This window comes from Arvicanthis niloticus, chromosome 29 (genome assembly GCF_011762505.2).
Source record: "Arvicanthis niloticus isolate mArvNil1 chromosome 29, mArvNil1.pat.X, whole genome shotgun sequence".
Lineage (NCBI taxonomy): Eukaryota > Metazoa > Chordata > Mammalia > Rodentia > Muridae > Arvicanthis > Arvicanthis niloticus.
The window spans coordinates 1,659,131-1,676,360 of record NC_133437.1 but is presented as its reverse complement, the minus strand read 5'-3'; the positions used below and the strand labels follow the sequence as shown (position 1 = coordinate 1,676,360).

Below are 17,230 nucleotides of genomic sequence, written 5' to 3'. Positions count from 1 at the left end.
GAGAGTTCTCACTGGAAGTAAGGTTGAGGTAGAGAGGGACATCATGTGAGTTGGAGCTCCTTTACATGAAAGAAATATGCCATACATGTCACAAGAAGGCAGACAGGGCAGTTCCTTAGGCAGGTCAAAGAAAAATAACTTTAAATTAGCCTTACTACCCAAGACATATGGACTCCAGAGGAAAGAGAACCACTTCATGTTTCATGTGGACTGCTTCACACACCAAGATCTTTCAAGATTGTTCCTATCCTCACAGCAACAAGCTTCAATTTTGTTTGACTCCAATTTCATCTCCTTTGATGAAAGTCTCTTCTATGTGGAGAAAATGTAAAGTGTGAATGTCTCCTTGAAGCTTGTAAGAAATATCAGTCTGAGATAAAAAGGCAGTGCTCAAACGGGCATGGCCACTTTGAGACTAAGTCTTTGGAGTGTAGCTTCTCTAGGGTTAGGAAAGGAGATTGAAAGTCTTGAGTTTCTGGCATTCTTTGGCCTCTAGCTTTAGAAGGACTAGCTAGTTCTTATCTTCGCTTACACTGTGAGACTCTAAGGTGCAAGCTGTTAGCTTAAGAGTCAAGAGCTCTCTTCTTTTTTCCTCTTGAAGGTTCCCGACTGCTTCAACACCTTAGAGATTGAGACGGACACATAGAGCAAGCCTCAGCTGCATCTTCTTGTCTGCTGTCTGGTCATGACCAGATTACAAAGCATATTTGCTACCACAGCGGATACTTGTTGAGCGTTGGATTGAGTTGTGGATATTTTTTTGTTTGTTTCTTTTTTTATGAAAAAGTGGAAAGGGAGGAATACAATTTATATCTATTACATTCCTAATATTTTCCCTTAAAGCTACAAATACTCAGTTACACTTGAAGAACTAAATTTATAATATAAGAAGGACAACCTTATAAAATAAGAAATTTAAGTAAATATGTTTCTATAAATTACAAGGGATATGAAAACGGGTTTTTTGTTCCTCCTTTAGAAGCAATGAAATATGGCATAGGGAGTGGTTTACATTTACCAAGACTTGAAATTAGACCAAATTTATATATAGCATAGGTCTCCAAAACAATATGAAAGCATTGCACATAACTTTATTCCTCCAGAATGCACATTTACTCACTTGTTTTCATTTGTGGGATCATATCGGGGAAATGGATCATGATCATTATCATTAAAATCATAGCTAGCTTCTGGATCCTAAAGAAACAACAAAAAATAACAACATAGTGTCATAAAAAGGCAGCACTTTTAGAACCTGGCCCTTCCTGAAAGACAGCTCCAAAGAATAGACTTTAGAGTGTCTAGCCTGACTGAGCATTGATTATATCCACAAGCCAGCAACAATGAGCAAGGCACCCAATACTCAATGACTGTATCCCATAGTTCAGCTGTCTCATTTTTTCAGAAACAAATGGACTCAGAGACATCAAATGACTTTTAAGGCCACAGGATTAATTATTGATGTGTAATATACATCCCTTCATAACAAAGATGCAAAGTGGTGGCTGAGGGGTGTGCTAACTTCTGTTATGCTTTTCTTTAGCCTTCTTAGGCACAGTAAGAAGCCATGAAATTTAATTACCAAAACCTTACTTGAAATTCAAGAAAGCTTTACTTGCCTATCTTCTTTTTCAGTCTTAGTACTGCATTTAAGCATCTCTGATGTAGATACTCTGTCACCACTGTTACTATTCCCTTATATTTTAATAATTCTTCATTTCTACTCTGGTTTATTTTTCTAATCTCTTCCCTACTGTCCCCTTTCCTTGCTGTTTAGCTTTAAATTATAGCTTAGGAACTTTGGATGGGTAAAAAGAACAAGAAAAAGAGAAAGGATAATTTGATAGATGGAACATTCAGCATCCTGTTATAAAGACAAAAGATCCATTATGGAGTCCTTGTTCTATTAGGAACTACATTGACAATTATTCATCTTCCCACTTCTAGTAAACTCTTCCATTCTTGGCTTGGCATTTCTGTTGTGCTGCTCATCTTTATTTTGTGTAGTGAGAATTACATTTATGTAACTTTAGGATGAAAGGATACTGAGCCATAAAGAATTTGAGAAAGTAACCAATAAAATGGTTACAGACATCAAGCTTGGTCTGACTGATTTCAGCTCTAAATATAGCTCAACTTTTGGTCTGAAGGATTTTTAACAGTTTCATTGTCATGTGTAGTATTTGAGTTTGCTGGACTCTTCTTATGCCTACTAATATAAAACAAGTTTAGACGGACTGATAGTGACCCAGAGACTGACTCTAGGGCAGCTCATCTCTTCAAGAAAAGAAAAGCCCTGCATGTCTGCAGATATGGACATAGGACAGCTCAGACTCACATAATTGGTATAAATGTCTGTGTGATTCCACTCCAAGCCATCGTCCAGTACAGTAATAACAACTCCTTTGCCAGTAATACCCTTTTGCCAAACAGGTATGACATGAAGGTCCAGCTTGGGAAGAGCTGCAGTCATTCTGGTATCTTGCTAGTGAAGAAAAACAAAAGACATTGGGAAAAATTATGATCTTTCTTGCTTAATCATTAACTTAAGGCTATTTTTCTTTTTCCTTGAGTAGCAAGGAGAGAATTGGGTAAAGTGAAAGTACAAAGTTGAGGGCACAAGCCAAGTAACCCATTTTATGCTAGTCTTCTAGTTGTCCTAAGGGAAAAAAAAATCACAAGACATGAATTATGCTTTTATCTTAACTACACATTTTCTTTTTCTCTAGTTGTATTAACAAGCTCAAGCTTTCATTGTACTAAAGCTTTATTTGATGGTAATGCTTCCTTCTCCCTGAAGTCTTCATTGCCACACTGAGGATTCACCATTTGTGTTTCTTAGGAAAATATTTTTCCAAGAGAGAAATAAGGACATGGAATGGCTAGAAGACTATAGTCTTACTAGAAATTGAAATTTAATACACTTTTTCTACATAAATGGAATTTATGCAATTCTTCTCCTTTTCAGGTGATTTTCCTGATACAGTGTGTGGGACTATACAGGAAAGCTGGGCAACAGGGTAACACAGATATGAACACATTCCTAAGCATGTGAGACAAGTAGTAAATCAGTACCAGTTCCATGGTGATAGAGTCAGCAAGCCGTATTTATATAACCATAATAAAAAGCCCATAAAATGTAGATGTGAGAAAGATTCATTAGGTGATTGTGAGGCTGCAGCAGGAGACTTGGAAATACATAACATTTTGATGGGCCTATGGTAGAGAAGACGCTTCCCATGTAAGTTTTAAGAGTAATTATAATGTATAGTTGTTAAGAATATGGCCTCTGAAGTCATGAATTATGGTTCTACTAGTCCTGGCCACAAGATATAAATAAATTATTAAACTTGGCAATGTCTTTGGTTCTTCATCACTGATATGGTTAAAATTAGTAGTTCTATCTATCTTAGTAATATAAGATAGTTGTAAGAGAAAATGAGTTAGTTATACTTTAGTATAAATACTTAGAATGCAATTTATGATTTTTTAGTCAATATACAAAATATGTTAGTGGACACATGTCTTCTGCTGGGATCAGCAAGTATTCCTTAATCTAAAAGAATGGCATGAGGAACTCATGGCCTTCCATATCTAATATAGAAACAAAAACCTTAGTTTGTGACTGTGAAAATTATCTTTTACTTTATTCCAGCAACAAATCCTTCTACTAGTAGTCTATGCCTCTACTATATTGGCATTACAACATCAGAGAACTTGTTGAAGGCACATTCACACACCAGTCAAGGCATTGTAAACACCTTAAAGGAACAATGATTTGCAAGGCTAAGTACTTGTAAGTAAAGTTTCCTAGCATTTCCTCCTTTTGCCTCATTTAAAGATTTTTATTTGAATTTTGTCCAAGAACTGTTGGTTTTTGACTGCACAGTGTTTTGACTATTGTCTATGAGTGATCTAGAGAATTCTCTAGAGTAAATTCTACCACCATAGTGGTCTCAATATGAGTGATGTGTCTGAAAATTCTTTCTGGCTGGGATATGATTCCTCTGCACTTACACCAGCTAAGGACACACAGACAAGGAACATTAACAGTTGGATTTATTTTAAATAGCCATTCAGCAAAACAAAAAAATCAGGTCAAAGAAACTTTCAGCAGCACTGTTTTTTAGATAGTGTAGCCTTCACCAAATTGTATATTAGACATTGTGATGACTGTTCTTGGTTGTCAACTAAACTACATTTGGAATTAATTAAAATGCAAGTGGTTGGGCACACTTGGGACAGATTTTCTTCTTAATTAAATAATTTGAAGTGAAAAGATCTACTTCTGATCCAGATCTTTTGAGATAGAAAGATACACTTTTAATCTGGGCCATACCTTTGGCAGGTACCATAAGGAGGACATGGAAGAAAGAAGCTAGCTCTTTCTTTGCTTTTTGCTTTCATTAGCAAGTCTAGTCCTTACCTGGCATTAATGATTTCAGTATATACAGAAGATCAGCTGAGACTTCCAGACTCAAGAACTGAACAACTACTGGGTTCTTGGACTTTCTATTGGTAGATGGTCATTTTTGGAATAGCTGGAACACAGCTCATGAGCCATTCTAATAAATCTCCTTTATATATGAAAAATACAGACAGATGTAGATGATATATAGTTTTTCCTATAAATTCTGTTCTCAAGAAGCTCTAATACAGACACACAGATAGACAGAACCACCATAAAGATGATATAGCAGCTATACTCTTTCTAAGAGCCGAGATCCTAAGTGGTCCTTTCAGTACTTACCAAGTACCACTGCTGATTCCACATTGGATCATTGAAGAGATTCAATGCTGAGTCTCCTTGAACTGAACGTTTACTTCTCTCTTTTCCATACTGTTGTTCAGCCCATATCACCTATAAATATTTTTATAAGAAAATTGAAATCATGTTTCTACCTAGATATAATTATCTCCCCCCTATCTCTGAGACCCTCCTCCCCAAACTCACTTATCATAGTGATGTTTTTGTCTGACTGTAGCTCAAACTCCCAGCTTAGGGAGAAGAAAAGATTGCCCACTGAGGAGACAAGTGTTTCCTCCATTGTAGTAAAAGTGTACTTTTAAGGAGGAGAAGTAGTAAAATGCAGCAGTGAGACCTTCAGATTATTCCCACTGTGCTTACAATTGGAATAGACCTGCAGACTGCTGTCATCAGAAAACAGGCCACAATGCAAATTTGTTCATTTTCATAGATGAGTCAACAAACCAGGGGGTGGTGTGGGGGGCACCTCAGGGACTGTTGTTACAGCACTCTTGCTGTTTCATTTCGCTTTCTACACTCAAAAGGAAAAATTTCAAGTGTTATGCAGAATGATGCTATGTGTGCAAATTTGAAACTTCGGCTCCCCCATGTTTCACCCTCCTGCCTAAGAGTATTTAATATGAAAAACAGATTGAAGACCTGAGGTGATAAATGAGCATTACTGACCAGGCACACCTGTCATTAATTCAGCCTCATACATTATGCAACCAGATCTGGCAATACAAAAACTACCTGGCACACATCTATGGCATAATCTTATTATACCTGAGGCCTGGAGAGAATACAGGACTATCTTGTAGTTATTATCATCATGAGATGATACTATATTCTTATTTTGCTGGGGAACATGACACTTTCCTACTCCGAACAAAATTTTTCTGTTATGTATGTGGTTAACAGTCCACTGTGAGGTAGGAGATGTTTAATATGAGAATTTCTATGAGTCAAATCCAAAAATAAAAACTGAAAAACAATTTTCAGCTGAAGACCAAAGATATCCACTAGGACTGTCTTGAATTTTTAATTAGAAAGTATATTGGAAGCCAATTATAAAAACCAGGAGGGACTGGAGAGCCAGCAATTAGTCACTAAAATTTATTTTAAAGTGCCTGTATTTTCAGACTCAATCGTTTTGCTTTAAAAAATACCACACTACTTGAAATACATTTCCTGTTGTCTAACTTGATCTTTGGAAGCTGGCTGCTAGGAGACACATATAAATCTTTGTGGGAAGGGACCTCTTAAAGTTGAAAATTTCATTAGCCTGTAAAGATGGACTTTTGGGTGCATTTCATGGAGTATATTTAAAAGAATATTTTCCTCCATTATAAAAGTGCAGCAAGTGAAAATGAGAGCAGGTTTTTAAAATGGCATAAAAATGTGGCACTACCATTTGATCAGATAAACATCCAATTGTAGCAAACCACACTGTGATTAATGTCATTAATCAGAATTACATATTAATCTCTAGACGAGCAGACTAAATGGAATGGAGAAAATTGTCAGTGCCTTCTGAGTATGTGCATAATAGACCAGGACTATCCACAACAGAGTATCATGTGTTTCATTGTAAATAATGCTTTGGATCTGCAAAATGTCCTAAATGCCATCTTGTCCAATGCAAGCTTCTAGGATTCCAACATATCTCCTAAAGTAAAATTATCCTGAGGTAAAATCTTCATAAGATTATATAACTTACTTGTAATAAATTTTTATTAGTGAATAACGATTATCCTTTTTTTGCATCTTGGGATTTCCCCAAAATTAACTGAAATAACTGAAGAGGAGAATTAAACCATCTGTTCATTTGCATGAGACATTTTGCATGAGAATAGCTGGAACACTCTACTCTGTGCAGGTTCTTCCATGAAAATGAGAAGGGATTTCAGTTTGAATTTTCCATATAACATTGGGAATCTATTTAGGCAGAGAAGGAATTCTTACTGCCTTGTCCAAGGATTAAGCCTAGTTAGAATACTGGAGGCTAGCCTGCTTTTTAGAGCCCACATACAAGAAGCCATCTACTTTGGTGTGGGTCATAAGAGAAGATCTCACTAGACAAAAGAACTTTTTGATTAAGGTTGCTGGTTTCCAATTTGGTCTACTACATCTAGCCATAGGTTGACATAAAGAGCTAGCAATAGGCCAGCATAAGCTGTAGGATCGTGGACCTCGGTCTTGATAAAGTAGCATCAATGTGATAGGTTCTATTACTTTTGAACCCTGCAACCCAAGTCTCAACAATTTTCTCTCCTAATAATTTGTTTTCTTATTTAAAAAAAAATCAAGGAGCAAGCCAAACCACAGAGTAGTTCCTAGGCTTTCTATATTCCATTTACTTTCAACGGTTATGTCGACATCTCCTTACTGTATCTTCTTCACCATCCCAAAGTTGAGACAATACTTTGTATTTCTGTTATTCTCTAGGTATCTTAACCAACATTGGTCTTGTACATTTGTCCAACTAGCATGCATTTCTCCAGGAATGCCAGTCAGAAAAAAAGGACAGCATTTTCTGTCGTAGAGTATTCCAACACTCCTTTTATTATTTTCTAATAGCATAAGTGCTGAGCTCGAAATTAGACTCTCAAGTCAATAGGTATATTAAATACATATTCAATTTTTTTACCCTATTTATCTATATTTATTCTAGATATTTTTGCTGTTACCAAATAATTATGACTTGGTATACAAACCAGGATGAAAAAGAGCTGATATGGACACAACATAACATGTTTTGAAACACTTACCTCATAAAGAAGTGGAGTAGAAGTTTTCTTGTAAGTACTAATATTTTTATCAGTGCAAATAGTAAAAGGTTTTTTAGTTACATAGAAGTGTTATTAAAAACAAGGCCTACACATTTCTTAGGCATCATTGAATAAATATTAAAATGACCTTTACATATTCTGAGTTCAAGAATTTCAAGAAGGAACATTTCCTACTTGCCACGTAACATATAAAAGGCTGTTGTCTGACTACAGTCAATTATTTCATCAATACCTCTCTCTGATTTTCTGCAACTCAGAACTCAGCTTTACATATGTAAATATATACCACACATAACTAAGCATATATATAAAATTAACATTTGTTAGCTTAATCCAATCCAAACACATTATGAGCACAATTCTACAAAAAGAAATAACAAGCAATAATAATAATGATTATAGCTCAGTAATCGTGGTCACAATACAAAAGGATCAAATGCTTCTGTTGGGAGTCATATAGAAAACAGCTGGTTAGGCTGAGAATTGAAGAGCAAATGCACACTTACGCGATCATCATCAGATAATCTCTTAGTGATATGAAGGGCACTTCTTCGGGACCTTCGAGGATGATTTTTGTGTCTGAATAAATAGTGATTTTCAAGTGATCCAATCTATTAAAAAAAAATCAAAATAACAATCCACTTTCTTCAAAATGTATAATATATAGAGACTATTGAAAAAATCCACTAACACAGCTAATTGTCTTTTATTAATAAAAGTATCTTCCATTAAATCCACTGAAATTAACTTTTCTCTTACGAGGAAGGCACAGAAGATTTGAGATGACCGTTGGTATATATCTCACTTTCGGTTCATAATTGAGAACAGTGATGCTTCTGTTTCATATATTTTAGAGGAAGTACCTTGTATTTTCTTGCAAAAAAATATTTCTCTATGATTATTTAAACAAACATATTGTGTCAGGAAACATTTGTAGAATGCATAAAAATTCCTTTCAGTTTATTAGTTAAATAAATTTAACATTCAGTTAAAACAAGATATTGTAGATATAAAGTGTTTGAGTCAATTGTGATATATGTTATAGCCATTATTGGTGATTCTGTCTATGAGTTCAATGCTTTCAGGAAGTGTACTGTATTTAAAACAGAGGGCTCACCTCTGGATATGTGTACTTCTTTGGTGGTTATCAAAGTTCTTTGGTGGTTACCTTCAGGTTCATTTAGAACTATTGTTTAATATTGCTTTTTACATAAAATACCAGTTAATGCCTATTTTTTAAAATTAAAGGATAAACAATTGTAGTATTTTCAAAAACAATGGATGCTCTTTAAGTTGTTAGTTCTCATCACTGAGAAAATCTGTTTTCAGTAAAAAATTCTGAGGCTTGTTTCCAAACCAGAGCCTGGGGCAGAGAATCTGCTGAGACCCTTAGATGAGACTGGTAAGACATGTTGAAAGCCATGAGACTAGTTTAGGGTTGCAGAGCTCTGTCTCTACCATCAGCCAGCTCTGCTCCTTGTCTCTACCCTCTTCCTAGTTCTGTCATGAGGCTGTAATGTTAAAATGCTTGTCTTAGTGTGGTTTTAGAGACACTGGACAAAATGGAAAGTAAGCGAAGCCAGGAAAACACCACTAGTCTATTACAAATTAATTTTGAAATTTTTGCTATTTGTTATTTTAACAAAAAATGACTAGAGGGAAGCTGGTTTATTTTGAAAAATAATTTTTATACACAGTGGTCTAGGTGTAGATGTGTGTATGACGCGGATGTGTGACATGTGGGGGAGGAAAGTTTTGTTTTCTTTCTTTTCCAGTCACAAATACCAAGCTGCTGACTAAATATCACTTCTCCCACCCAGGACATATGAATTTCCATGGTGCTTATATTACCCACCCAGATAATTCCATAAAATACTCTCTCTCTCTCTCTTTGGTTCCCAAATGTTCAAAAATTGCACACAATAACCAAACAATATGAAGCGGCTTTGTATCTGTTTCCCCTGTAAGCTACTTTAGATGCCTGCAGTGCCTTCTCCAATCTCACCATTTTCTTCTGGAAGCCTCAGACTTTTCTCAACTCCTGTATAAGTAGATATTTTCAGTAGCTTTCTTTCATGCCCCCCTCCCCAGATTCCCTTCTACTTTTCCTCCTTTTATCTATCTATCTATCTATCTATCTATCTATCTATCTATCTATCTATCTATCTATGCTGAATTAAACCACCAACTACAACATCTCTTACACAAATTGCATTCAGGTGCAATTATTTATTTCTAATTTACTGTCCGTAACATGCCTTCAGTCCCTAAGGCACAGCCTGGAACTGTTCAGAAAGGCTCTGGGAATTTTATTGAGTTTCATGGTGGGCCTTTCAAGATCATTTAGCTCACACAGTTAAAGAATGAAGCCTCTGGCTAGAGAAGGCTTATTTCCTAGTGGATTTGATGTATGGAATAGACACCGCCTACACCGATTACTCATTCGTGACTTCAGAGTCTCAATCACCACCTCCAGAATAGAAAACGCGCCAAAATGTTTTACAACTCTTTACTCCCTCCTCCCTCCCCGCTTAACTGTGAACAATTTCCCTGACCATGGTCAGGGGGTTGACTCTATTTCAAGGAAAAGAAATGCTCACATTAGAAATCACACCCTCTGTGAGTCCCCCTCTGGGAGTGCTCTGCCAAGCAGGCTCCCACTTAACGCTTCTGAGCGTCCCTTCCCACCTACACCTGTCTGTTAATTCAGCATACACTTAGACAAATATCAGTTTATCTCATAACCCGAAACCCCCAGGAAATGCTTGTGCACTTGGCAGAGGAACAAGACAGTCATTTCTGCAACTGGCCTGCTAAGACACTGGCCATGCAAAGTTAGGAAGCTTGGACTTTACAAGTTAACCGAAAAAACCCTCAATTCCCCCATTGGACTCTTTCCCTTACCTAATGCCCTTCCAGTTTCCCCTACAGACTCTAAACTACCACCACCTTCACCTGACCTCGGAGTCACTAGTCCCAGCAGCTGGGCGCGCCCTTACACACAGGCATCTCCAAGCCTGCCTGGACCCTGTCTTCAGAACTGGTAGCTGGTGCTGGTGCTGCCATATTGAAAAGAAGGAAAGCGCCGGCTCTGGACACAAGCCGCTTGTGTCCCAAGGGAACCGAGCGCACTTCCTTTCCCAAGGTAGGCGAGAGCCTGTGTGCACCTCAAGTTCCCCGAACAAACATAGGTTTTTAATTTTATTTTCCAAACCTCGAGGAAGCGGATTTCAAGTCTAGAGCCGACAACAGAGAGAACAGGGTCGGCTGAGCTGGGGCAGCTTCCTCTTGTTTAGCGGCGCCCAGCCCAAACAATAAATAATGCAAGCATTTCCCCTCTAAAAGCGCGCGGGGAGGGGGGGTGGTGGTGTTAAGGGGGATTCTCCTAGCTGCTTGCGACACTGAGCGCCGTAGCGCAATCTGCTGCTTCCACTTGGGAGACTGCACTTCAGCCCTACCAGCGTCCTCAAGCCCCAGAAAGTTTCTGGAAAGTGGAAACTCTTACCTGACCCAAGAGGTCATAGCCCAATTCTTCGGCGATGGCAGAGGCAGCTTCTGGCCCTCCGGGGATCTCCGCCGCCCATTCATTGACAAACTGCCTCTTCCCCTTTACACTGTTCAGTGCACAGCAAATGCAAAAGAAGGCGAAAGCAGTACACTGCAGAGTCCAACCTTTTTGCTCCATGGCTCAAAACCTTGGTCTCACACAAGTAAGAAGGGCTGAGAGAAAAGAAGCAAGATCAGAAACACACCAGCTAGACTCCACCTTTCCACCCTGCAGCTCAGAACCGCTCCTGGCTCTGGGTTGCTTTACTAGAGGCTCGCTGGGAGAGGCTGGGCGGCGGCGAGCGAGCGAGCACTCACTGAAGTGCTTTAGTCTCCCGGCTGAGTGGAGCCCCAGTCTTCCCAGCCAGAATAGAAATGAGTGTTTACACGTCAAACCGACGAAAGCCATCTCTTGACGTCAGATCTACCTGGACTGAGAACTGGATGGTATTCCCGGCGGGGAGGAGAAGCGTCTAAAATAGGCAGGGAAGGATTAAGAAAAGGAAAAACAAAACAAAACAAAAGCAAAAAACAAAACTGGTGGGATCAATCAGTTCTGCTGTCTGTTCATAAATACTGTAGCTATGAGAAACATCTCCATTCTTCAAAGAGAATAGCCTCATTTGAATATAACTACCAAGATCCCAAGGCAGGAAGCACAACACTTACCACTCACCCCTTTCCTCCCACCCCCGCCTTCCATCTATTTTCTCTGTGTTACTTTATATCTCCTATGAATGTGCCTGGTGACGAGGAGGAATCTTATGATGGTTCTTGAGTATCAGCATTTGCTGTAAAACAGACACAAAACAGACATAGGACTTGTACTTTGATATTTCAGAGGCTGGGAGCAGAGGAGGGCAGCTGTCTGATACATTGCTTCAAATTACTTAAGAAAATAAGCACTTCCTCTAGGCAGTGTTGAAACAATGTTTTCATAGTGTGTTTAAAATCATTTGTAGGTCCTTCTCTCTTGCTTCTGAACCCCACTAAAGCAGTTTCTAAAATTCGATTATAGACCATTTGGAGCCCAGCGCCACCATCATTACTCTGTTTACATTAAAAAAAGAGAAAGGGAAAATTGATTGGTTGATTAGCAACATGAGTTTTTAAGAGAGAAACATGTTTAAAATTTCAACGAGGAGGTTCGGGGCCCCTAAAGACTTTTATATTGACTCAGAGAACGGAGGGGCAAGTTTCATCAACCCAGAACTTTCTATTTTTCCCTCACTGAAAATTTCAATTTTGGTCCTGACTTGAAGTTGTTCCAGTACTTTCACATAAAATACAGCATGTATCTTTGTGGAATGCAGATTGCCCTTACAGGAAGAGTAAGAGACAGTCCCTATGCCTACCTTCGAGATTACCTTCTCACTGCCTTGATTGACTCTATCTGGCCTTGGAGGGATTGAACAGCTGAGAGCAAAGCCTTTAATATTCAGCACCGAGGTCTGGACAGCGACAATCTCAGTGCCTCTGTGAAAGTGCATACCTTCTGAGCTGAAAAGGTCTTTGCTCTGCTGCACTGGCCAGCTCTCAGCAGCTTTCTGTTTGACCCGGGTCGTTCCCACCTTTCTACAGCAAAATAGGAAGCCTTAGTAGAAGTATGATGACGGTTATGATGGTTACTATGTGCATCTTGTTCATCGGACTGCTATGGCAAGGAAAAGAAAATGAGAGGTGTATTTTTTTTTTCTGAAAAAGATTCTTTAACCTACTAAGAGAGGTAGGAGTAGAGGATGGGAGAAGGTGTATGGCATGAAGCAAGAAAAGGAAGGCTACAGGGAAAGGGCACTACAACAAAGAGAGAAAAGAAGCAAGAGATATTCTCCATTATATGCAAACGAGGCAAGACTTGATGGGGGGTTCCGTAGTGCTAAGTGCTAAGGTGTGTGTGTGTGTGTGGGGGGGTACAATGTGTGTTTGTGTATATCTGTGTGTATGCTCAGAGTTCAGAACACAATGCTGGGTGTTCTGCTCTATCACTTTTTGTCTTATTTCCCTTGAGACAAGGTTTCTCACTGAACCTGGGCTAGGCTGTCAGTCAGCAAGCCCCAGTGATCCCCCTGTTTCTGCCCTTCATAGCCCTGAGATTAAACTGGGCCTTCTTTAAAAAAGAAAACATGGCTGCTGGGGTCTAAACTCGGGTTTTCATTTATGCTGCAGCTGTCTCTCTAGCCCTTAAATTGTTTTTAGTAACATTTTGATCTCACTAGTTTTTATAGATTAGGGAATAATTCAGATACTGAGCAGAACTATGTTTCTGTTGTGGCATGCCCACTGTGACTGCTCCCAATGCCCAGTGATTCAGTTAATGACTTATTGGATATTTGGAAAAGTAATAAGTGCAAAGTTACTGTGAAAGAAGGAATAAGTTCCTCTGGATCATGACCTCTATTTAGCCTTAGAAAACAACTTTATAAAAACTTATGCTACTATAAAATTAAATATGCAGCCTGACATGATATGCAATTTGTCTACTACAAACTGAATGATGAAAAAAAAAAAAAAAAACATTTCCAACCTTGGAATAATACTGCAAAAAACAAACAAAAACAAAACAAAACAAAACAAAACCCAAAAAAAACCATTTCCAGCCTTGGAATAATACTGCAAAAAAACAAAACAAAACAAAAAAAAAAAAACCAAAAAAAAAAAAAAAAAAAAAAAAACCCCCAAAAAAAAAACAAAAAAAAAAAAAAACAAAAAAAAAAAAAAAATTTCCAGCCTTGGAATAATATTATTTCAAGGTTTTCAGAAATAATTAAGAATGCCAAGGGAAGAGGATGGCTTCAGTTGAGCCTGGGTAGCCAAACACAATATGATTTATAAATAGAAAGGGATAATAAGGAAATAACTTAGTTTTATATTTTCCAATATTATGTAGATTTAAATGTTTTCTATGGGTAATAACTACCTCATGCTGCATCTATAATTAAAGCAGAACGTGTTTGGGAATAGAATATATATTAGAAGCAACATTTTATTAGTGGGTTTCTCAACCCAGGAAATGATATTTATGTGGCACATTGGGACAGACTGGAGGAAATTTGAGTACTTGGTGTGTGGAACTAATGGAAGATAATTTCCTTACAGGATACAGTTATAATAAGAATATAAAATACAATATTTTAATAAGATGAAAATCAAATACAGATAACTTAAAATCAATAAATGATTATAATTCTATTAAGACAACGCGTCTTGAGTTTATATTTGAAGTCAATGTGCCATTTTCAATAAAGTCCTCTAATAACATTTTGAGCTTATTAGTTTGTATGCAAAAGAGAATAATTCAGACACTCTACGGAACTGTCTATATTATGGCATATATATATATTTTTCATACTTTTTTCAGTATAAATTTTTCATAGTTTTGCCAAGAATAAAATATGTTTATAAAGTAGAGACAGAAATGACTGAAGTGCTCTAAAACCAGTCAAAAATTATGGCCTTTGGTTATTTGATTTAAAATAATATAATGTTTCCTTGTCAAATTAATTATAATAATTCCATGTGAGGAAATTTATAGATTCAGGATACACCTGATTTTATATACAAAGTATTATAAAACAAAATTGAATGTATAAATTAAAAAATAGGGAGATTGCCAGCTTCTTCACAAATAAAAGTGTTAGAAGTATTTAACATATGAGAAGACTGATATTGGAGAGACCAAGTGATACTGTGCCTGGTGAGATTGTTACTACATGACAGAAAGGGCCATGCTTGGAGTAGGTTGCTAAAATAAATATTGGCATGGCAGAACTTTTTTTCCGCTTGGTTTAGTCACAGACGCTGCTTTCCCTGCATCCCCAGGGAAGAGGGACACTGATGATTCAGCCAGTTGGAAAGAACTGGTCTGTATAAATGGTAGAATAACAAAGCAAAGGTTGTGCACAAAAATGTTTGAGGGTAGATGAATAATTCTGAAGGACTTTTTTGAACACATTAGACCAATACTTATACTCTTGAATTTAATATAGAATTATTAAAATGGAACTAGTAAGCACTATTAAGTTCAATTGTTGAAAATAACTGGCCTTTTCTAATGAAAATAGATAATTCCATTTATTTTATATACAAAGTATATTTTATATATGAATATATATTTATATGCTTTTCTTTCTTTAGAAAAGATTCTTCAAAGATGTGAATTTACTGAGTGGACATTTATCATATCCATTGCTTCCAGGAAATGCTGCTAACACCTTTGTTCTCAAGCACCAGTGTGTGCAAGTAAAATTCTTACCTTTCTGCTTCCTCTGCTCCTCTCAGAGAACTATTGGCTATTATCTCTGAAGATAATAGCCAATAGATAAAGTTAACAGGTTCTTTGCTTCCCAAAGTGTGGTTTACATGTCAGCATTACAAGTATCACTTGGGAGCTTATTAGACCTTGATCAGACTAATCCAGGCCTTTACCAGAACTCTAGAAACTACCGTATTTTTATCCAGCTCTTGATGGTTCTAACATAATTAAACTTTGAAAAGCACTGATAATAGTTAACAAACCTTTGTCCAAATGACAGTCTTGTATGATCTTCCTAACATATTAGGTAATCAGTAGTCTCCCAAAAAAGACCTGCTATGGTTTGAATTGGTGCAATTTTTTGTTTTCTGGTTTTTTTTTTTTTTTTTTTTTTTTTTTTTTTTTTTGTTTTTGTTTTTATTTGTGGAGACACAGGTTTTAATTTTGCTTGTAGGACCATACTGACAAATTCAGTCAGACTTCTTTATGATAGCTCAAGATCTTTATTGTTTAAACACAGATTATTATGTCTCGACTACTTTTCTGTTCTACATTAAATATTCCTTATCTTTTTATTGTTCTTAAATCCTTATTAATCAGGAATGATATAATTTTAAAATGAAACAGCATGCAGAATGAAATATAGCATGCATAGCTGGCCAAATTTTGTGCTGTCAAAGCAGGAATTTTGCCTTTATTCTGTTTTGTCACTGGGGTCTAAATAGAATTTGTTTTTCTTTTTCTTACTCAACTAACGGTTGACTACACTATGTTCCTCGTGCTGCTTTCAAATTATATTTTTGATCTGTGTATATGGGAGAAGGTTTAAGAGTGAAATAAAGAGTTTTGTTCTTCTCTTAATGAGTTTCAACCTTAAAAGATGTTTGAAATTTTTTATTTTATTACCAAGTGATTTACCTCTAGTTTGGTATTATATTTAAGTGTCAGTTACCCATTTGCATCTTCACTCAGTCTTCTAGATTGCTTCTCTGTGGCTATGATAAAATATTTACCAAAAGAAGCTTGGAGGAGAAAAGGATTTGCTTGGCTTACTGGTTGTAGTTTAGCATCAACAGAAGTCAAGGCAGGATCTGAAGCACAGACCACAGACATAACAGCAGTGAATCCTCTTGCTGTCACGTTGGCTCCCACTCGTCATTATTCTTTTTCTCTCAGTTTCTCCCTCTCTCCCTCCACCTCTGAAATCTTATACTTTCATAGCTCAGTTTTCAAGTTCTTGTAAAGAGTGACATATACATATGTCCAGTACTTTTAGGGCCACAGTGTTTGAGTTCATGACACAAACATGTTAGACATTCAGACCTTTTACCGCAACCACAGAAAACCTCCCTCCAATTTCAATACTACAGACCCAGAGAAAAATGTCACATCTGTGCCTGAGTGGGCAATTTTAGAATTGTTATTTGCCAGGTATAGATTATGTGACCAATATTGATTTGTTTTGAATGAGAGAAGAGTATTCTTTACCGACTTATAGGTACATCATTAGATAAGGTAAGGTCAATTACTCAAAGTAACTGGGTGAGTTCCTGTAATAAAAAAAGAAAACATATTTAGAAATGTTAACAACAATCACCATGCTCTTTAGCGAGAAATAGAAGATAAAAAATATTCACAAACCAGTTTCCCATTTTTAGTATCTTCCTTCCTGCAGTTCACATATTTAGGCATCATTTGATATTTAAAAGACATTATTAATGTTGAATTAATTAACTTGCATGATGTAATATGAATTTTATTTTTAATAGATTTAAATCATTTTAAGAATACCTGGGCTATGGTATAAAACATGTTTGGGAAAAAATATTTTCTTAATCTTTGAAAATTATCTTTTTTTGAGATTATAATATAATTACATCATTTCTCCTTCCA

At 36.8% G+C, this 17,230-nt stretch overlaps 1 protein-coding gene across 1 annotated transcript in view; it reads right to left on the bottom strand.

The window, feature by feature from the left end:
* Positions 1-11,492, bottom strand: part of Pcsk1 (proprotein convertase subtilisin/kexin type 1) — a 42,703-nt gene extending 31,211 nt beyond the window's left edge. The window contains exons 1-5 of the mRNA XM_076927008.1: positions 11,045-11,492; positions 8,046-8,150; positions 4,751-4,861; positions 2,339-2,485; positions 1,121-1,197 (exon numbers count right to left, since the gene is read on the bottom strand). Of these exons, the coding sequence (XP_076783123.1) occupies positions 1,121-1,197; positions 2,339-2,485; positions 4,751-4,861; positions 8,046-8,150; positions 11,045-11,224 (620 nt within the window). The 5' untranslated portion in view covers positions 11,225-11,492. The remainder of the gene's footprint in view (positions 1-1,120; positions 1,198-2,338; positions 2,486-4,750; positions 4,862-8,045; positions 8,151-11,044) is intronic.
* Positions 11,493-17,230: the final 5,738 nt, after the last annotated feature.